General features: G+C 41.0%; 1 protein-coding gene across 1 annotated transcript in view; it reads left to right on the forward strand.

Moving 5' to 3' along the window:
• LOC113407595 (collagen alpha-1(XIII) chain-like) overlaps positions 1-19,981 on the forward strand; it is a 109,588-nt gene extending 89,607 nt beyond the window's left edge. Inside the window, exons 12-17 of the mRNA XM_026656373.2 lie at positions 517-579; positions 2,773-2,808; positions 3,316-3,450; positions 6,791-6,859; positions 15,673-15,717; positions 19,886-19,981. Of these exons, the coding sequence (XP_026512158.2) occupies positions 517-579; positions 2,773-2,808; positions 3,316-3,450; positions 6,791-6,859; positions 15,673-15,717; positions 19,886-19,981 (444 nt within the window). The remainder of the gene's footprint in view (positions 1-516; positions 580-2,772; positions 2,809-3,315; positions 3,451-6,790; positions 6,860-15,672; positions 15,718-19,885) is intronic.
• The last annotated feature ends 2,186 nt before the right edge of the window (positions 19,982-22,167 follow it).

The following is a 22,167-nucleotide window of genomic DNA, read 5'->3' on the forward strand; positions in this document are numbered from 1 at the left end:
ATTAAAAAAAAATAGTTGTAAATGGGCTTTTTACCAGTTCTGTGCCATCCAAAGATTCCCTGACGTCAGGGGAATCCCAGAGTGCCCTGGTAGGGTGGCTCTCCACCCTGTTGGCACTGTCACTGTGGTGGAAAGGGGTAAGAGCTGGGATCCAGGATCTGGCCCATGAAGTAGAGATGCCAACATTTCCAAGTAGACATCAGACCGGATCCTGCACTCCTCAAACACTTAAACCTCTTGCTGATTGCAAGAAAAGCAGAATCATGACCATAATAGCAAGCAATCTCAGTCCTTACATGAACGTTGTTTCTCATTAAGTATTAGTGTCACTCTTCAGTTGCATAGAGACCAACACGTCAGAAATGAAAACTCAGAAATACAAATCACTAGAGTAGAAGGTTACTAAGGCATATTAGAGTTTATTTGTTTTAAGTTGTATTAGTTCAAATAAAGTCATTTGGGCAGGGTATTTTCTTTGTGATTGGGGCAGGTGCTTATATCTACTATCATTCGCAGGGGCCCCAAGGACATCCTGGACTTGATGGAATGGTTGGCCCTCCTGGAAAGAAAGGAGAAAAAGTAAGTTAAAAATCTAAGGTCCGAGTTCTGCATAAAATCTTCGTCACTTCTGAGCTGGAGGAAGCCCTGAATAGTTTACTGAATCCAGCTCCTAATGCTTGTTAAAACATCTCAAATGGCTGTTTGAACAACCTTATAATGTCCTGTTGCATCCAGTCCTATTTTTTTCAATAGATAATATACAACAATTCCATGTAATTCATCCATAGAAAGGCAGAGTAATAATTGGGTTTATGCAAGTAAAGTACATGGGGCGGGTGAAATCCACCCCTCCAGCCAAGAGTGGCCTATAGCTGCAGCACAGCTCCCTGCTGCGGATCTTCCACTGCATTTTTGTGGGGCGCTAGGGTCACTGGAACTACTAAATTGTGGATTCTATAGTCCATTCTCATCTTCTCCTTCTGCCCTGGCCTATGTGAGGGCAGGTGTAAACCACCTATATGGTGCTAATGTTGCCTACATTTGCAATTTTGTCATGAGTGTTGCAGTATTTGTTGTTTTCTTAAAGCTTGTGCTACTGGAGTCAAGTGATTGCATGAGAATCTCTGTTTTCATTAAAATCAAGTAAGTTTCTGGCCCTTATTGTTGCAGAGAGAATCTGGAAACTGGGACCTAAGTGCACCCTAAAGGCTCAAAAACCAGAAGGCAAAGAAAAAGAACCCCAATATTTTCTTTAAAAAATCTCAGGATATTTAAGCCAGTCTCATGATTTTGTTGAGGCTGATTCACGAGTTTTGAATACTTCGGGTTGGCAGTACTGTGGTACAAATGGGGTGCTCAGGCCCCCTCTGTGTGGCTGTTCCAGTGATTCCCACACCGAGCCAACATGGACCAGAGAGAGTTAAAATAAGTTCCTTGTTCCAGAGCTCAGGGCTTGATCTTGTGTCCTTTGTAGTCAATGGTAAAGTTCCCATTGACTTCAGTAGGACAAGATCAGTTCCTTTGGGAGGGTCCTGAGAAGAATAAAGATGCCTGGTTACAGTAAACTAAATTAAGCTGCATCTCAGATTTTAGGGTGAAAGTCTGGAGGGGAGAGGGGTTAATTGGAAGAATGCCATTTTCATTCAGAGCACGTTCCTCAGAAAGAGGGATAAGGCCAGTTGTCTTGTCTTTCGGAGCCTATTTTCCACACTGTATGTATTTGATAAGAATTAAATTATAAATGAAGCACTCTGCACGCTGCAGTTGCTCAAAGAACAGTCAGTGCACAGCAAGTCTGCCAAATCCATTCCCACCTGTCGAGAGTAGTTTTACATGCTTCCTGTCGTTCCTTTTTCTAACAAATCATTCTTTGTCTGCTATTGTTTTATCATTGGTGCTTACTCTATCTGTTGAGGGCTCATATGGTCAAAATTTCCATTGTCTGTTTGTGTAGGAGCTATAGTATTTGGCCAACTATTATATGTATTGCTATTAATTCAGTTAGTGTGAATGGGAAAAAATAGCTGTTTTCATACTCTGGGTTTCTGGCTATTCTGTAAACTGAATAGAAAGAGAATGGCAAGGAAAAGAGATGGAGAGTGTGAGAGAGGCTTCAGTAAAAGCAGAGTGAGGTAGGAGAACAGATTGATGTCAATCCATTGTAGAGTACATAGGCAGGCTGACATTTGCAGTGTCTGACCTGTGCCATTCAGAGAACACCGAATACAGGAACTCTGCTTGTTTATTAAGGTTCCTATATCCCTTTCAAACAGAGATTTGTCACAGATTGAGTGTGTATAAGAAAATCAGGTTGCTAGATTACCACAGTGGAACCATAAAAACATCTGTAGCAATGTTAGCATTCTTTGACTGGGCCATACTTACAATTTGGTTGGGATCAAATCCTGCTCCCATTGCATTCAATGAGAATTTTCCCATTGACTTCAATGAGGTGAAGATTTCATCCTTGATATTTGATTCTGTGTGGTCCAAACCTCTAAAACCTGCTGCAATAATCAAAATACTAGATTGCTTCCTGTCTGCAAACCACACTGGAAGCGCTAGTCATTTGCAGATGTAACTACTCGGCTGAAGGTTGGATTTTTTTAACCAGCAGCTTTAATGCTTATTATAAACCAGCATTATGACCTCAATAAATTCAACAACAAAGGTATTCACTGAAACCTGAATTAAGCAGAGCATATATCTGTGTTCTCTATACCTAAATCATTTAATCCTGTTCAATTAACTGACACTGGTTTTATTTTACAGGGTGATCAAGGTCTTCCTGGTGCAGTTGGCCCAAAGGTAAAAGGATCAAGCTTTGTTTATTTTGAAGTATAGCATAACAACATCTTTCAAGTATAGTGTGTCACACATAGTTTGGCATTGTATTCTGCCTATCAAAAGTTTCCTAAAAACAGTTGAAAGAAAGCCAAGATAAAACAGATTAACAAAATGAATATTTGTAATATTTCAATATTTTTTTGCCTGGGGCTTGAGATTCAGGGGACCTGGGTTCTATTCCCAACTCTGGCTACTGACCTGCTTTGTTGGGGCAAATGACTTCACCTCTCATTGTCTCCATTTCCCATTTATAAAACGAGGTGAACCCTACATCACAAGGATGTTGCAAATCTTAATTCAATAATTTTTGAAAAGTGCTTTGAGATCCTTGGGTGGAAGAAGTCCAGAAGATTATTATTCTGCAACCTAATTAAATCAGTGAACATAATTTTCAGTCAAACAAATCCTGTAATCACATCTACGTGTTATAATCGTTCAGTAAAATCATTTGTTGCCCTTTTGCTTTAGGGAGATGCTGGAGATATTGGATCACCAGGCCCAGAAGGTCAGGCAGGTGCTGATGGGCAGCCTGGAAAGCCTGGACCTCAAGGACCACCTGGCCCACCGGGGCCACCTGGCCCAGGCTATGGGTTTGGATTTGAGGTGCTCTTCTATTAAAATTGTAGATGCAAAGTTATTGGCTTCAATGGAAGGACAGCATGCTCATTAACGCTTTTCCTGTCTAACTATCTTTAAGACAAGTTTTATCACACTGAATACTGTCCATAAAGTTTCTCTTCAGGTTTACTTTATTTTCTCCCAATCTACAGATAAGTTGTTCACTGTTTTTATCTCAGTGGAACTTAGCCCTCTCTTTGGCTGTAATTATTGTTCATGGCTGATTGCTTTCTTTAAGTTACTTTTTATACAAATATTCTGTGATCTTAATGCCAACAACAGAATTGTTGTTGTGCTATAAGCTAAAGCTCTTATCACACAGTTTTCACAACCGTTTTAGTAGTTTATTTTAGTGTGTAAATAATTTATAGAGTAGACTTAAAGATATGATGACAGCTGCTGTTGCGCATTAAACCTGAGCTTCAGGTTCTGCTTTAACATGCCAGTTTTCACATGCTATCATTTTAGAGGCCATAAGTTTGGTTTAGGCAGGTCAGTTATGTAAGCCTGAAAGACATAAAATGCAGAAATTTGGTAGTGACCTCATGCAGTGTAATCCTCAATAGGAACATTTTCTCACAAAACCAAACAAATGAAGTTTGAAAATTGAGACATTACATTTTATTTATGCATATAGTGCCTCCTCTGTTCTAAAATTTGAACTCACCTAGGGCTCAGTTCAGTCCTTTATCTGAAAACAGTTCATAGTGCAGAAAAATAGCTGAATCTCAGCACTGTGAGTGAAACATACTGAGGTAAATTCTGTCTTCCCTTTCTGGCAGACTTGGGGTAGAGGATCTGGCTTTGGTAGGGTTTTAAACATCCATATTTTTGCTAAGGTTAAAAGGTTGGCATTTAACCTCCATCTATGCCCATGTATGGGTCACCCTCTCTCTCTCTGTTTGTGTTTTTCATCTACTGTTTGGCTGGTCAGTTCGAGAGAGGCTCTCTAGCTAATTTTTTTCTGTATGGGACATAATATACATCAGACTAGTAACCAAGATTAACTTTATGCGAGGAATAAACAGTGTTTGGCTGACAATTGCAAACATCTTATCCAGGATAGAGTGGGGACCTTTAGAACTTGCCAGTTTTATCTGAGATATATAAATATGGTTCCCTCAGTGTTTGCATTGTTCCTTTATACTTCCCTATACTTACTCTAGGAAATACATTGAATATGTTAAATATGGAGGTTATGTAACTGCCAGTGCTTATTTAAAGACAATTTCTGATACCCTTATTCACACCTTACTCCCCAAGTAATTCTGTTGAAGTCAATGTAACTATTCATGGACTAAGGTGCTACTAAACCAAAATAAAGATACCAGAATCTGGCCAGTAGATATCTCAAGCAATTCATTTGTTTTTAAGGAGCACCACTGTATTTGTTACTAGGGAACCATGTGGTTCAGGAGGGGATGAGGACAGTTAGGAGCCAGTTATGGCCAGCCATGGTCCAAACCCCAACATAAGTCAGAGCCCCTAGGAGGGGCTCTGCCTTATGCCAGGTAACTAGGAACTCCAGCTAGGAACTAGGACCATCAACCCCTTGAGAGCCGGTGAAGGGTGGGGGTGCTCTGTCCCACCCCCATCATAGCCCCTGGGTAGTTGACATAGAAGCCAGCTTTGCCCCTCTAGCCCAGCTGAGAGGTCTCTTGTGCAGAGGGAATTTGCAGCTAGCCAATTAGGGCCAAATTTTGCCATTTTGCTCCCCCTAAGTCTGAGTGGTGTGAAGTTGCCAGAATTGCAGGAGATAATCAGGATCGGGGCCCCATTGCATTGGCAACATACAGAGGCGTAGGAAGGGCTGGTTCCAACAACATAAATTGGCCAGCCAGCTCTGAGCTGGAATAGCAGAACTGTATTTGTTTAATCATAAGCCAGGAAGATCAGGATGACTGTCCTTTCCCCATTTCTAGATGGAAATCCCATCTAGGAATAGACTTGCTGATCCTACATGATCATTTTGATTCCTGCTTCTGCCACCTGAAGACAATGCTGTTCCTGTTCTCAAGTTGGTATGCCAGTTTCATTAGGGCAATGCTAGCGTTTGGTTGGCAATCTGTTTATTGCCCTAAGCATGTCTCTTCTGCAAAGCACTGCTTTCAGCACTTGATAGCAGCTGTTATTAATTATGTGCCAAAGCTGAGCTGCACTGGGGAAAGAAAGAGACCGGGTTTGCTGGCCCTTGTGCTTGCCAAAAGAACAGTCTGTATTGCAGAGGGTACCTGGTAAACCTATTAAAAACACATGAGTGTCAAAACTGACAGTGTGTTATATAAAACAGGCATTAGGCACTCTCTTTGATGGAAAAATATTGCCACAAGGAGACCAATTAAAGCGCAACGGAGGCAAGGTGAAGGAACATGCAACACAAGTGCACTCACCTTGGGAAGTGAGCAAACAGCTAAACAGTTCAAAGCTCATAATCTCAACAGATATTTCATTTGGTATTTGATGCACTTTGACTTACAGTTTGTAGAAAGAAGGAAAAGAAGGCTCTGCAGCATTCAGCCTTACTTTTCTGCCCTGATGGTGTGGTGTGTAAGCGAGGTAGAAACAGATTGAGAAAGAGTGTTGCAGTCTCCACGGTTGTAAAAGAATTGGCATGTATATAAAGAAAATGCACATTTCCTGGTAATAGAGATCTGCCCTCTGCTTCAGAGAGCCTTTCCCCATGTATGGACATTGCTGTTCCCAGCTCATGCTCATTTCAGTGATCCATGTGAATCGCCTTTTGCATCCACAGTAATTGCAGGCAGGAGCCCAATGTTCAATTGTGAGGGGAAGAAATAACTTTAGTTCTTGAATCACAATTAGGCTGCTTGGCAAAATGCCTCCAGAGCCTCCTTTGCCAGAACAGATATAAATGTTTAAGCAATTTAGCTTTGAAAAGTAATTACAGTACGCACAGCTATACAAAGCAGCATAATGCTATGAGATAGTTAAATGACAAAACACAAAACCTACACCAGAATTTAAAGTAGTACAAAGTACTCTTGAAAATGGAAAGTTACTTTCGCTCTGTTCTCCTGTTTTTTGAATGTGAAATCATGCGGAAGGTTGATAAACTGACAAACCTATCACTCTGCGAGGTTCTCGATTGGCACAAAGGATCAATGTGCTGTTCCCACATTTGAATATCGCTCACCTCTAATACTTAGCAGTGAACTGATAGAAAAATGGTTTTGGAGAAGAATTTAAAGTATGTTTGGTTTTTCTTCAATGTCTTTGCTTTTTAAGATTCAAGAGGAAGTCCTGATATAAAATGGCTGTGAGTGTAAAATATAATGTTCTATGATTCTTTCCTCTTTCACTATAGGACATGGAAGGATCAGGGAGCATCAGTTTGTTGAGTGAACCCAGAATTCCAGGATCAAGAGGGCCAAATGTAAGATTTTTGGCTTGGTTTTTTATTTGGTTTTCCAAAAAAAATCATTTGAAAATTACTCCTCCCATTTTATATTTAGTCTGTCTGGAAACTGGAATACTTTGAGTATTTTAACTAGTCCATCTATATTATATTATTCTGAATTCATGCAGAGCCAGTCTATTCTTTCTGTCTTAAGAAAAATGTGTAGTAGAGGACCCAGATCTGTCTCACACAGGTGAAATCTGGAGTGATTCTACTGGTTTTGATTGAGTTGCTCTAGATTTATATTGTACTAAATTATTATCAGGATGTTGCCCAGGAAATCTGTATAGTTTTCATGTAATTTTTTTTTATATTTGATTAGTTTAAATATTTGCTGCTCTGTTACAGTTTTAAAAGTTTATAGGATAAAGTGCAGTTGTTGTTTTTTCTCTATCTCCTTATCTGCTCCTTCCCATTAGCCTTAATACATGCTTTTTCTCACCTAAACATGAAGAAGAAAAAAAACACTTCTCCTTCCTTCCTTTTTTTCCCCTCCAGCCCCACCGATCAAGCTGTCTAGTTATGCAACCTTGATTTTTAAATTAACAAACTTTTAGGAGAAAGAATTATTGTGTAAAGGTCAGTGAAAGGGTCTGCTCAGTGTGTAGCAGCTGTCAAAATAAAAACAATAACAACAAAACCCCCAAACAAACAGTGTTAGGCTGTACAGATAATGAGAGAGGAAATAATACTGAAGATATTATAATGCCATTACTCAAATCTATCTGTGCCCACACGTAGAATACTCTTATCAGTTCTGGTCATCCTGTCTCAAAAAAGAAGTATTCAAAAGAAAGGGACAATGGATGGACAATAAAAAGGATTAGTGGCCAGGAGAAGGTTCTTCATGAGGAGAGATTGAAAAGATTGAGAGCGCTTAGTTTAGCGAGGAGATGAATAAGAGTGTACATAACAGTGAAGTATACAAAATAACGAGAAGGTAAATATACCCAGTTTCATAATTCAAGGTTAAGGGGATAGTCAGTGAAGTTGAAAGGCAACACATTTAAAACAGAGAAGAAAATAACCATTTTACACAATGTATAGCCGACCTGTGGAACTCACCGCCACAAGAGTGAAGTCAAAATCTTGTCAGGATTCAGAGTGATTGGACATTTATACAGATAATAAAAACATCTCTAGTTACATTAGCTAGGATACAATTCTTTTTTAGAATGAATGTGACACTCTTATGTATCCTGGCATAAGCCAACCTGTGACTGATTTCCCCTATGGGTAGTTTATTTCACAACTGTACACTAATGTGTTTCTTGCACCTTCTGAAACATCTGGAACTGTTCACTGTCTGTAACAGGATACTGAACTAGACAGAGCACTGCTCTGGGCTGGAATGGCAATTTTTATGTTCTTCTTCTAACTCCCCATGTATCTCCTATAATTTAGCTTTTACCCCCTTTATTCCATTTAAATTGGTTTTACAGAGGTCTCTAATGACCAGCTGCTGATTGTCTAAAAGCCTCTTCTTCTGTCTTATACTCCTTTATCCTTTTCACTCTGCAGCCTTTGACATTGTAGGCTCTTCAGTATCCATGGTCACTGTCACTCTCTGCCTACTGTGACCACTTCTTGTTCATAATCTCCAAGATACAAACTCAGTGAGTTTGTGAAAACTCTTCTACTCCCTCCTCCATACCCCACAGGCTGGATTCCTTTATTTTCCAAAATTGCTTTCCTGAATTCTAATACTTTTTTGCTGTTGTGTTCTGTAAACTATATGAATTCAAAATGAACAATTAAGTGAAATTGACACAAATTCACTGTTTCACTAATGTTCAGAAGCAGACTCAGACATGCATTCCATAGTGAAATGAAAGTAAGTCCTTAAAAGTGCAATTCAGTGCCCAACCATATACGGTACCTCGACTATAATTGGCAGACCTGTGAAACACACCAGTTGGAATGACACACTGGGTTAATGTTCTAGCCTTTCACTGTCAGAGACCTAGCTATAAATTCTGAGTTTTAGGTCACATAGAATAATTAATTAGGGCATTTGTTTATATCACAAAGCCAGCATATGTTTGGGTATAATAGGATGTTTCTGCTTAAAAACAGTTGAAGACTGGAAGAGTGGGGGATATTGCAGGTAGGGACTGAAGTGGATTGACAATGCCGCACATACCTGCCCTCCCTGTGCTTGGCTTCACAGCTGTGTTAGTTGCTCAGTTTCATGAGCATTGCACCAGTAAAAACAAACACAGGACCTAGCGGTTATGTAGGCTTTTTCCCATTCTGATGTAAGCTGCAGAGTTCTGCACAGAGTTCAAATCACGGGCAGTTGGGGGTTTTTTGGCATATTTGAGCCAGATTCACTCTGCCTAGAGCAGGAAAGTACCAGATGCAGTCAGGGCTGGAGCATGGTACTGTTTCCTCCATCACCCTCCCTAGAATTTTTGCCAGTCTGGGCAACTCTAAAATCCATCAGGGACTCCATGGGAGTGCTCTCAGTGGGGGTGCACTGAATCAGTGTGTTCCCAGCCACCTTGGTCATGCCTTCATTATAGCAGTGCCACCCACTATTAACGCTGTGCTACCTGGTGGAGAGCAGGTTTCTGCCATTTCCCACCATCACAACTGCCCTCTTTACAGACTTTGCTCCTGTGCATTCCCTCCATTCGAAACCAGCATAACTTTGGGGGAAGGGACCTGCCATCGTGAGCTACTTGCATCCTATAAAACCTCTAGAGGTTTCTGCCTGTGTTAAAAATAAGATTGTCTGCTTCTAAGAGGATTTTAATTAAAACCAGCTATTAGGAGGTACTTTGGATTTGTTTGTACTGCATCTGTTCTGTCACAATTTCTTTAGATGTGATTGTAATTTCTCAAAGAGACACTGAACAAAAGATTAATATTATCATTTTGTGTGTAATTTATAGCAATAATGATAAAACAGTGACAATCTGCTGTATAGTTTATATAAACCTTTAATTCAACCTTGTATTAAGAAATTGGTAGTTCTGTTTAAAGCAGTGGTGCCAAGCCTATTTGGTGAAGAGGGCTGAATTCTGTTTTTAATTATAGTCTGTGGGCTGGGCTATAATTTTAGGGCTCTCTACTCTTCCCCCCCACGCCCACAATTAAGGGTAGAATATGGCTTTTATGTAGTAATTAAATATATAATTAGGGCTGTCGATTAATCACAGTTAACTCACACAATTATCTAAAAAAAATTATTCTGGATTAATTTTTTAAATTGCGATTAATCACAGTTTTAATCGCACTGTTAAACAATAGAATACCAATTGAAATTTATTAAATATTTTGGATGTTTTTATACATTTTCATATATACTGTATTCTGTGTTGTAACTGAAATCAAAATGTATATTATTTTTATTACAAATATTTGCACTGTAAAAATGATAAACAAAAGAAATAGTATTTTTCAATTCACCTCATACAAGTACTGCAGTGCAATCTCTTTGTCGTGAAAGTGCAATTTACAAATGTAGATTTTTTTGTTACATAACTGCACTCAAAAACAAAACAATGTAAAACTTCAGAGCCTACAAGTCTGCTCAGTCCTATTTCTTGTTCAGCCAATCGTTATGACAAACACATTTGTTTACATTTACAGGAGATAATGCTGCCCGCTTCTTATTTACAGTGTCACTAGAAAGTTAGAAACAGGCATTTGCATTGCACTTTGTAGCCGGCATTGCAAGGTATTTATGTGCCAGATATGCTAAACATTCGTATGCCCCTTCGTGCTTCGGCCACCATTCCAGAGGACATGCTTCCATGCTGATGAGGCTTGTTAAAAATAATGTGTTAACTAAATTTGTGACTGAACTCTTTGGGGGGGGGGGCGAATTGTATGTCTCCTATTCTGTTTTACCCGCATTCTGCCATATATTTCATGTTATAGCAGTCTCGGATAATGGCCCAGCACATGTTGTTCATTTTAAGAACACTTTCACTGCAGATATGACAAAATGCAAAGAAGGTACCAATGTGAGATTTCTAAAGATAGTTACAGCACTTGACCCAAGGTTTAAGAATCTGAAGTGCCTTCCAAAATCTGAGAGGGATGAGGTGTGGAGCACGCTTTCAGAAGTCTTAAAAGAGCAGTACTCTGATGCAGAAACTACAGAACCCGAACCACCAAAAAAAAAAAAAAAAATCAGCCTTCTGCTGGTGGCATCTGATTCAAATAATGAAAATGAACATGCGTCGGTTCACACTGCTTTAGATTGTTATCGAGCAGAACCCGTTAGCAGCGTGGATGCATGTCCCCCGGAGCGGTGATTGAAGCATGAAGGGACATATGAATCTTTAGGGCATCTGGCATGTAAATATCTTGCGACGCCAGCTACAACAGTGCCTTGCGAATGCCTATTCTCACTTTCAGGTGACATTGTAAACAAGAAGTGGTCAGCATTATTTCCTGCAAATGTAAACAAACTTGTTTGTCTGAGTGTTTGGCTGAATAAGAAGTAGGACTGAGTAGACTTGCAGGCTCCAAAATTTTACATTGTTTTATTTTTGAATGCAGGTTTTTTTACATAATTCTACATTTGCAAGTTCAACTTTCATGATGAAGAGATTGCACTACAGTACTTGTATTTTTCAATTTACCTAATACTATTTATTTTGTTTTTTTACAGTGCAAATACTTGTAATCAAAATAATCAAAAATAAATATAAAGTGAGCAGTGTACACTTTGTATTCTGTGTTGTTATTGAAGTTAGTATACAGTAACTTCTCACTTAAAGTTGTCCCAATTAACATTGTTTCGTTGTTATGTTGCTGATCAATGAGAGAACATGCTCTTTTAAAGTTGTGCAATGCTCCTTTATAACGTTGTTTGGCAGCTGCCTGCTTTGTCCACTGCTTGCAGGAAGAGCAGCCTGTTGCAGCTAGCTGGTGGGGGCTTGGAACCAGGGTGGACCGGCAGCCCCGCTATCAGCTCCCCACTCCCCTAAGTTCCCTGTGCGGCAGCTGCCCAGCAGGCTATCAATTGCCGGCAATTCAGCTGTCCCTCCCGCCACTGCCATGTGCTGCTCCTGCCCTCTGCCTTGGAGCTGCTCCCAGGAGCTTCCTGCTTGCTGTGCAGGGGGCTAATGTCAGGGTGTCCCTCTCCCCCCTGTTCCTGCCTCCCGCTTACCCCATCTCCATATAGTGGGGGTGGGGGACATGAGAGGGCTCACGACTGAGGGAGCTTGCTGGTAGCAACTGCTGTTTCAACTTGCTGATCTACTTAAAAAGGCAATGTACTTAGAGTGCACTCAGCGTACTTAAAGGGGCAATGCACATCTCTCTCTCACACACAGGGTGTGTGTCTCTGTCTGCCATGCTGTTTCCCCTCCCTCCATTTGTGCTGCCTTGTAGAGTGTGAGGCTACATTAACAACAATGTGTTAACCCTTGAGGGCTCAGCTGTTCTAGTTCATCATTTAGCAGTAAGGCATTCCCTGGGAAATATCCCACCCTCTGACTTCACCACCTCAACCAAGCTTCACAATCATCATTGCTGTATACAGTATTAAATTGTTTGTTTAAAACTTATATTGTGTGTGTGTGTGTGTGTGTATATATATATATATATATATATATATATATATATATATATATAGCCTTTTGTCTGGTGAAAAAAATGTCCTACCCCCCCCCCCCATAATTTGTATGGGGAAATTGGATTTGCTTAACACCGTTTCACTTAAAGTCACAATTTTCAGGAACATAACTACAACGTTAAGCGAGGAGTTACTGTATTTGAAAATGTAGAAAACATCCAAAAATATTTAAATAAATGGTGTTCTATTATTGTTTAACGGTGCGATTAATCACAATTAATATTTTTAATCACTTGACAGCCCTATATTTAATTATTTGTTCAGTGCCTTGTTATCATATTCAACTTCACTTACTTCACTCTGACCCCTTCTCCATTGTATCTGCTCAAATGATCAACAGTGGGACAGTTAATGTTGACATCCAAGTGTCATCATTGGGCTGTAGAGCTGACACCCCATTGAGATTAAGAGGCAGGGGAGTTCATGCCTCTGAGTCATTGTTTCAGGCTGTCTGCAGACTCAGAAACACAGCACTGCACTGGTTATACCTGCAAGGGCAGCTCTGCTTTCAGAACGTTAACAAAAGTAGCTGTATCTGTAAATGTTAAGTCAGAGAACCCTCTCTCTCCAAACTGTCTCAGGATACTACCCCAAATTCTATGTGACTCTGTGAGACTTCACTCCACCTCAAGTACGTTCTGCAGCCTTTTATAAGAACATGAGCTTTGATTGTCATTCAGTCACCAGCTGGAAGTAGGTGTTACTCAAAAACTCCTTGGGTTTGACTCCCTACTATATGTCTGTAAATCTGGGTTAAAGAAAACATAACCATATTTTAATCTGTTCTATTCAGAAGGAACGTCTTTTGAGACAGTAGGTGATCCAGTGTGGATCGGGACTGTATTGTAATGCGTACATGCACAGGAACTGAGTTAGGGCAGTGCTGGCAATCTTAACTTGATCATTTCCTGACTTTTGCGTGTCTCACTTTGCAACCTTGGAATTCTTTTGTATTTAATTTTGTGCATTCTTTACAAAGGAAAATGAAGCAACAGAGACTTTGTGCTATGTTTATCTATTTGCTAGACATCAGTGGAGAGCTCTATAATGCATAATATGTGCAGTTGGTGAGACAAGTGCGCCTGCCTTATTTCATGGACTCCTTTCTATGGGCTTATCTGCACTTGAAATCCTACAGCAGCACAGCTGCACTGCCTATGCCGACGGGAGGGGTTCTTCCCTCATGGCAGGTCTACATTAGAAACTTGCATCAGCACTTACACTTGCACTGTAGTGCTTCTGATGAAGATGCTTTAAACCAGAGGTCTCAATAACGCAGCCTGCGGGCCGCATGCGGCCCATGGAATTATTTTGCTGCAGCCCTCCAAGCACCCCGTGCCCCCCCCCCCCCGGTCTGGAGTTATTTCCTGCGGCTGCCAAGCTCTCCTCACCCGCCGCCCCCGCCCCCAGCGCGCCACATCCCTGCTCCTCTGTCTACCTCCAGGCGCTTCCCACCCCCAAACAGCTGTTTCGCACCACTTAGCACTTTCCAGGAGGGAGGGGGAGGAGCGGGGAGCCACGCACTAAGGGGAGGAGGAGGAGAAGAGGTGGGGCAGGGGCAGGGATTTGGGGAAGGGGTTGGAATAGGGGCAGGGAGGGGGCGGAGTTGGGGTGGGGACTTTGGGGAAGGGGTTGGAAGAGGCAGGGCAGGGGCAGGGCCTCATGAAAGGGGTGGAGTGGGGGTGTGGGCGGAGGGGGGGCTTTTGTACCTTTATATGGAAAGGTGTCAGTGATGCGGCCCTCGGGCCAATGTACTAGTGGCCCTCATGGTGATCTGAGTTTGAGATCCCTGTTCTAAGCCGATGGGAGAGAGCTCTCCCATGTCATCAGGAAAGGCTCTCCTGAGCTGTCTACACCCGCACGTAGGTCGGAATAACTACGTCACTCAAGGATGTGGATTATTCACACCCCTGAGTAATGTAGTTATACTGAAGTAATTCTGTAGTGTAGACCAGGGCTCAGTGTAGCTAATCCAGCTCTCCACAAAGTGGAGGTCGATGGAAGAATTCTTCCTTCTACACTAGGAGTTAGGTTGACTTAATTATGCTGCTCTGGGAGTGGATTTTTCACACCCTTGTGGGATGTAGTTAAACCAACTTAATTTTCTAGTGTAGCCCAGGCCTCTTTCAAATGGAATAAGGCAGCACTCTTTTGGCACCAATACTTATTGCACTGAAGAAGGCAGTGCAACCTCACTAACTCAAGAGATAGGAACAACACTGCCTAGGAACTTTCCTAAACTTAGGCCAAGTCTATACTAGGAAATTAGGTCATATAACTACATCGCTCAGGGGTGTGAAAAATGGACACCCTTGAGCAATACAGTTAAACCAACCTAACCCATGGTGTAGACAGCGCTAGGTCTATGGGAGAATTCTCCTGTCAACCTAGCTACCGCCTCTCGGGGAGGTGGATTACCTACACTGACGGGAGAACTCCTCCCCTTGGCGTAGGTAGTGTCTTCACTGAAACACTATTGGGGTGCAGATGCACTGCTGCTGGGGTATTTTAAGAGCAGACCTGCCCTAAGCATTCACAGACAGAAAAAACAAACAAACAATGGCAGTTTAAGTGGTTGCATTACAAAAATTCAGTGCATAGGCACAAAGTAGGGTTTTTTAAATGTTTATAATGTTGACAAATCACAAGCAGTTTTCACCAGAACACCAAAAGTCACTTCTGCAAGATAGGGAATACTGTCACTTTCTGCCAAATTTTACATTTTACCATCTAACACCACTTCCAGGCTCAGGCTGCTCAAAAGAAAAGTCACAAAGATGTGTTTTATAATGGGGAAAGTATATTTATTTTTATTCTCCCCAATCTTTAAAAATGGCAACATCATTTTGATTTAAACTTTTCAAAATTATTGCTCCCAGGCTGAGAACTTACCTTCAGAATTTCAGCCAGTTACATAAGTGATTGAAAAAGAAATGATAAGCAACTCCTTAGAATGGAAACACTTGGGCAACTTAAATCTAGCTATCACTATATACTCTGCCTATTACAAGAAAATATTAAGCTGATAGACTTCAAAATATCTAAAAAACAAAATTTTGCATTTTAATTCTTTCTGTTGATACAGCTACTAAAAGACTTTTCTATGGTTGTGATTGTGAGCTTGTTTGTTACTGAGAAAAAATAAATATGAAATTATATATTGATATATCAGTAAACTCAGAATACTTTGTAGGGTCCTGTTGGGGAGACTGGACAGCGTGGGCCAATGGGACCAAAGGTAACTGATATAACAAACTACATTTGAAAGCCAGCATATTTTTGTATTTTGCATTTTCCACTTTGGTTTGCCATATTTAGAGTAATTCAGGTCACTTTTGCTTTTGTTCTTTTGCACCAAAGCTTTCTCTTTTTAAAAAACAAACCAAAAAAATGCTTTCTGGACAACATTGACATGTCCTAAATACCATGAACCAAACTTTTCGTTCAGTAGCAAGGATGTAATTTTGGAGTTTGCTTTAATGGCGTTATTCCAGAGTAGTGAGAGCAGTATTTACACCAGAGTAGTGAGAGCAGTATTTTGCCCTGCGTGTTTAGCTAAACATGTACTTAAATGCTATCTGTAAGGCCTTTCATTTCCAAATTTTATTTATTTATTAATTTTCCGGGAATATATCAGTTTTTATTTCAAGAATTTAAAAACGGGTGAAAATCAATGCAAAAAATTAACCTCATGATTTTCCAGGTAAATATCAGGTTTAGTATTGGGGGTTGGGAGGGCAGAAAGAAAGCAACAATTAGGCTATGTCTACACTACCACTTATATTGGCAACATTTGTGTCACTCAGGAGTGTGAATATTCCACTCCCATGAGCGACATAAGTTACACCGACATAAGCGCTAGTGTGCACAGACGGGAGAGCTGTCTCCTATCGGCATAGAGCGTCTTCACCACACATGCTGTAGCAGCACAGCTGTATCGGCACAGCTGCAGCGCTGCACATGTAGACGTGCCCTTAGAGAAAAGTTTATTGTTTATGAAACCATTATATCCCCATTGCAAAAAAACTTCTTTTTACAAAACAGTTTCTGTTGACTTGAGCAGTTACACTTGATATAAGGTCTTCGGTGTGAATTCCAAAAGTCCTGGCTTGTTGTCATAACTATAAAGGGAAGGGTAACAGCTCTCCTGTGTACAGAGACTCCAAATCCTTTTACCTGTAAAGGGTTAAGAAGCTCGGGTAACCTGGCTGACACCTGACCCAAAGGACCAATAAGAGGACAAGATACTTTCAAAACTTGGGGGGGGAAAGGCTTTTGTTTTGTGCCCTTTGTTTAAGGGGTTGTTCGCTCTTGGGACTGAGAGGGACCAGACATCCATCCAGGTTCTCCCCATCTTTCTAAACAAGTCTCTCTTATTTCAAACTTGTAAGTAAAAAAGCCAGGCAAGGCGTCTTAGTTTTACTTTGTTTTCTCAACTTGTAAATGTACCTTTTACCAGAGTGTTTATCTTTGTTTGCTGTACTTTGAACCTAAGACAGAGGGGGGTCCTCTGAGCTCTTTAAGTTTGATTACCCTGTAAAGTTATTTTCCATACTGATTTTACAGAGATGATTTTTACCTTTTTCTTTAATTAAAAGCCTTCTTTTTAAGAACCAGATTGATTTCTCCTTGTTTTAAGATCCAAGGGGGTTTGGATCTATATTCACCAGGAGTTGGTGAAAGGAAGGAGGGGGGAAGGGTCAATTTCTCCTTGTTTAAGATCCAAGGAGTTTGGATCTGTATTCACCAGGGAATTGGTGAGAGGTTTCTCAAGGCTTCCCAGGGAGGGAATCCAGTGGGAATGGTGGCAGCGGGACCAGAGCTAAGCTGGTAGTTAAGCTTAGAAGTTTTCATGCAGGCCCCTACATTTGTACCCTAAAGTTCAAAGTGGGGATACAGCCTTGACACTTGTGTAGACTCACAGCAGCTTTTTCAAAGAGTCTCAGCACTTCTCAGCTCACTCCCTGGGTCCATGGAGGGATTGGTGTGATCTGTTCCCAGCCCAGGGACAGGAGGGAACTCTGTCCAGCTGGTGAAGTGGACCCAGCTCTGTGCCCTGGGGTTCCTCGCTAAGCCCAGCTACTCACTGGGGCCATCTTGGGGAAGCAGGTGCCTATTGAGGAAGAGGGGTTGCCTGATACACTGGCAGTGGGTGGGCGGGAGGGGGTTCCTGGTAGGGGGGAGGGAGATAAGTGGAAAGGGGTGACCTGCAAGATGGGGGGGGAAGAGGACAAGACTGTATGTCCTGGGGCCACGCTGAAAGGCTGGGATCAGGAGGGGCCAGTTCTCAGGGGCACAGCTTTCCCCTCCCCATCTCAATCCCTGCACTGTGCAGCTGAGATAGCCACCAACTGACAGTTGTTCTCCTCTGCACAGGCATGCTGAGGAGGCCAGCAGAGAGTCAGTGAGGGGGGAGCTAGGTCTGGGGAGTTTGAGCAGCTGAAAAATCCAAATACTGAATTTTTCAAAACCCAGGAAATTTTTGGAGGTTTTCAGTAAAAGCCAGGGGCCCTAGTTATATGGTACATATTGTACAGTATCTCAATAAATAAACACCAAGGCCAAGACATTCTAACTTGAGAGCCTATGGGTAGGCACCTAAGTCTATATTTAGGCACCTGCGTAAGTAGCCTGATTACAGAGATGCTGCACACATACAATTCCTATGGAAGTCAGAGAAAGCTGCAAGTGCTCACCCCCTCGGCAAATTGGAATATTCAGGGCCAGATCATGCTCAGACCCTGTAAGGTCAGTCTGAATAGGACTTAGGAAAGAACACGAGGTTCCTCTGAACTCTTCAGTCAGAGCATCCAGCCTTGCTTATCTTGACTAGCAACCACAACAAATCCAGTTCAGGATGTCTTAAAGCGACACTTTTTGGATAAGGAAAGAGAGGAATCATAATGCAAACACGCTAGAATAATATCACTAGATGGACAATAATAGGTGATTTTTGTTGGAAGGACTGGCTGTAATATGGCAGGAGAAATCCATTGTTTTATCCCATTGTGTTTTGACTCAATGCAATCCCTCTTTGTCCTTTGTTAGTTCAAGGTTACATGTTATAGCTCCCAAAATGTGTGGGTGTCTGAGTGCCAGGAAGTGACTCTGTGCTTTCTAGAAAAACCTGCCTTTCTTGTCTTCCAAAAGACCCACCGCTTGTAACCACAGTAACAGAAGAAAGATAGGATGGTCTGTGGTGAAAGAACTGGAATGGGATTTACAATATTTCCAGCTCTGCCACAGATTTCCTATGTGACCTTGGGCAAGTTACTTAATCTATGCCTCACCTCCTCATCTGTAAAATGGGGATAATAGTTGGTTGCCTCACAAGGATGTTGTTAGGATAAATTCATTTATATGTGAGGCACTCAAGCCCAGATCCTCAAAGGTATTTAGGTACCTAATTCCCATGGAGTTAGGCACCTAAATATCTTTGAGGATCTGGGCCTCAGATACTAATGGGATGTGCTTAGATGGATAGGTGGTCACATGTCTATTATATTTGTCTCCCAAACCAGTTTTGCATGGCATACCTTTCCCTCAGTAGCCAGCAGAAATGGACAATAAGCCATTTTCTCTTGGATTGCTGTTTTTCAGTCTGGCATAATCCTGTGAATCACTTTATGGATTTTAACACATCAACTATTACCCCCCTATTTAAAACAAGCCTTTTGTTGACAGCTCTTCAGTGATTCCTGCCCAGATAATGAAAGGGACTGATTTTTCCACTGCCTTGCACCTCATGAAGTAATTTACTCCAGTGCAAAGTGGGTATAAAGTGGATGTACAGTGTCACCATTCTGAGTCAGTTGTAGGATTTTGCACCCACTTTTCACAGATGAAACGGATTTTCATTACCATGTGAAATCAGATGCAAAATGCAGTTTTCATGTACTCTGAGTGACAGGAGGCTCTAGAAATCCAACTAGAAATCACATGGAGTTTAATGTCCAACTAAGTGATAAGTTTAGTACAACATAACTCATCATATTTTTAGATAGAGCTATCCATCCCAGATCAATTATGTGACTTTAATTCATAGCACAGGTGCAGTCATCTACCACAGTGACCCTAGTGTTCTATTTCCAGCTGATAAGTACGTATCCAAAATCTGTTTTTATGGATAATGAGATCATTGATTATTATGAAAAACTTCTTTTTCCACCAGAAGCCAGTGAAGTCTAATTATCATCAATCATTATTTCTATTTTAAACTGGTGTAACTTTGTTGAAATCAACATATTTCCATTCTCTCTGTAAGGAAAGTGGAGTTACACCACCATAAAGTTGTAGTAATGCAGAGCTGAAGAGAGCACTTTAATCCTAAACAAGCAAGGTTTTTTTAATCACTGTAGTTGTACTGCATTTTGATATTTAACATGACCTATGTATCTGCATTTCAGGGAGAAAAAGGGGATACTGGTCCACCAGGTATAGCAGGTTTAAAGGTGGGGAACTCATTTAACTTGATTTACAAATGCATTGTTTTTTCTGCTTAGTTATTTTCTTTATGCACTAAAATGATGGTAAATGTTGATTACACTGACAGAATTCTAATTATACACATACACACAATTCCCAGGGATGTTTTGAAGTACCTGAGTTGAATTATCATTGTCTGTAAACTGTGTGATCTGTTGACTGATGCTATGATGTTTAAAATATTCTGGGTCTGATTCACTATTGAGTTACTCCAGTTGTACACCAGTATGACTCCAGTGTAAGCAACAGAGTTACAGTGGTGTAAACCTGGATTAAAGCAATGACTAATCTGACCCTCTGTTTGCTGAACTTTTATCACAGTTTTATCATAACACACCTGCTTGTTTTAATAAAACAGCATAATGTATTGGCTGCTGCTTGTTATAAATTCCATCTGCTGTACGTATTTTGAATGTGCAGCAATCTGTATGGAGATGCCATTTCTGTACAATCAGAGAATACATTTCTTAAAAACACATTTCATTAAGACATTTGTCAGCATGCTAATTAAAGACAATGTACTGATGTATAGGAAAGATGTCTTGAGCTCTTTTGATTTCTACAAGGATCTAACTAATTTTTCTTGTGTGAACTATTGTTGAAGAAAGTGTTCTGCTTTATGGCCCTTCCTCCAGTAATTATTACTGAATGATGTATGCAGTTGTGATAAATAGTATTTTAAAGCATATTTCCAAAGGGCATAACTATTGTGAATGAGGTGACTACAAAGCTATGTACAAAATAAGCTATCGGAATCAATCTGTTCAGTCCGTAAATAGTAAAACTACCTTGGCAGATAACTCGTCCTCTTAGAGCTGAATAACGTACAGTTCTGGAACCTTAAAATTTTGCCTATTAGGAATGAAAGAAGTGTGTGTGCGGGGGAGGGGAGGAGGGTATTTTTATTTTATTTTATTTTATTTTCATTTGTTTACAGGAACTCAGTGTTCAAGTGCCCAGTAAGACAAGCAGAAATAAAAAACTATAGGACAGTAGTTACCGAACAAGTGCCAGTTTTAGGAGTGATATAATGTTTGGCTTTGTCTACACTAACACTTTTGTTGGCAAAACTTTTGTCGGTCAGGGATGTGAAAAAACACACCCCTGACCAACGTAAGTTTCACTGACAAAAGTGCTGGTGTGGAGAGCACTATGTTGGCAGGAGAGGCTATCCCACCGACATAGCTACCACCGCTCGTTGGGGGTGGTTTAATTATGCCGGCAGGAGAGCTCTCTCCCACCGGCATAGAGCGGCTACACGGGAGACCTTAGAGCGGCAAAGCTGTGCCGCTCTAAGGTCCATAGTGTAAACATAGCCTAAAAGATGTTAAGATCTGAATAATATTAAAAAATGTGACATGGCCATACTGTACTATTTACAGTGTGAATTATGTTAACTAAAATCATGTCTTTCTTTCCCAGTTAAACTTGAGTAAGAAAAAAAGTTGGTGAAATTATTGAACATTTGTTCCAACAAGAAGTGAATTAGCAGCTCTTAGTCCTAACCCTTAGTCCTCTTAGTCCTAACCCGTTTCATCTGCACATGGGTGAAACTCACCCTGTTGAGGAGGTCCCCCAAGACCCTCTGTGCTGTCTCAACGTTAGGGTTGATTATTCACTGATAAAGCACCACCACGCAGCTGCATAGCACCCAGCATGTATACTGGGTAGCAGCCTACAGACATCCTGCAAGCTGTGGGGGAAGTCCTGTTCACCCCATATAGGCTGGTGCAGAAGGTGGAGATGGGAACTAACCTGGGGAGATTTCCTGAGATCTGTGATTACAGAAATGCAGTTACACACAAATGATAGGGAAGGACTTCTGCAGGTTTGTCGGCCCACTCTGCCCCCCAGTGTTTCACACACTTTGCTCATACAAAACCTGTTTGGGCTTTCCAGAGATGAAGTGAATTTCACTAACAAATAGGAAATGGGCTACAGACTCTTTTCTCACTTGTAGAATTGCTAGAACGCTGTTGAACCAGTATGTACAGGTTTAGAGAAGTTTACTTCATGTGGCTACTTAAGAGAAAATGGGTAACATTTTCAGAAGTACCTAAGGGTACATCTGCACTGGAAACAAAGAAACAAAACCAAAACCCCACGGCAGCGAGTCTCAGAGTCCGGGTCAACTGACTAGGCTCTCCTTACGGGGCTAAAAATAGCAGTGTAAACGCTCATGCTCAAGCTGGAGTTGAGCTCT

Source organism: Terrapene carolina, unplaced genomic scaffold, assembly GCF_002925995.2.
Source record: "Terrapene carolina triunguis isolate 2854851 unplaced genomic scaffold, T_m_triunguis-2.0 Scaffold229, whole genome shotgun sequence".
NCBI classification, from domain to species: Eukaryota; Metazoa; Chordata; order Testudines; family Emydidae; genus Terrapene; species Terrapene triunguis.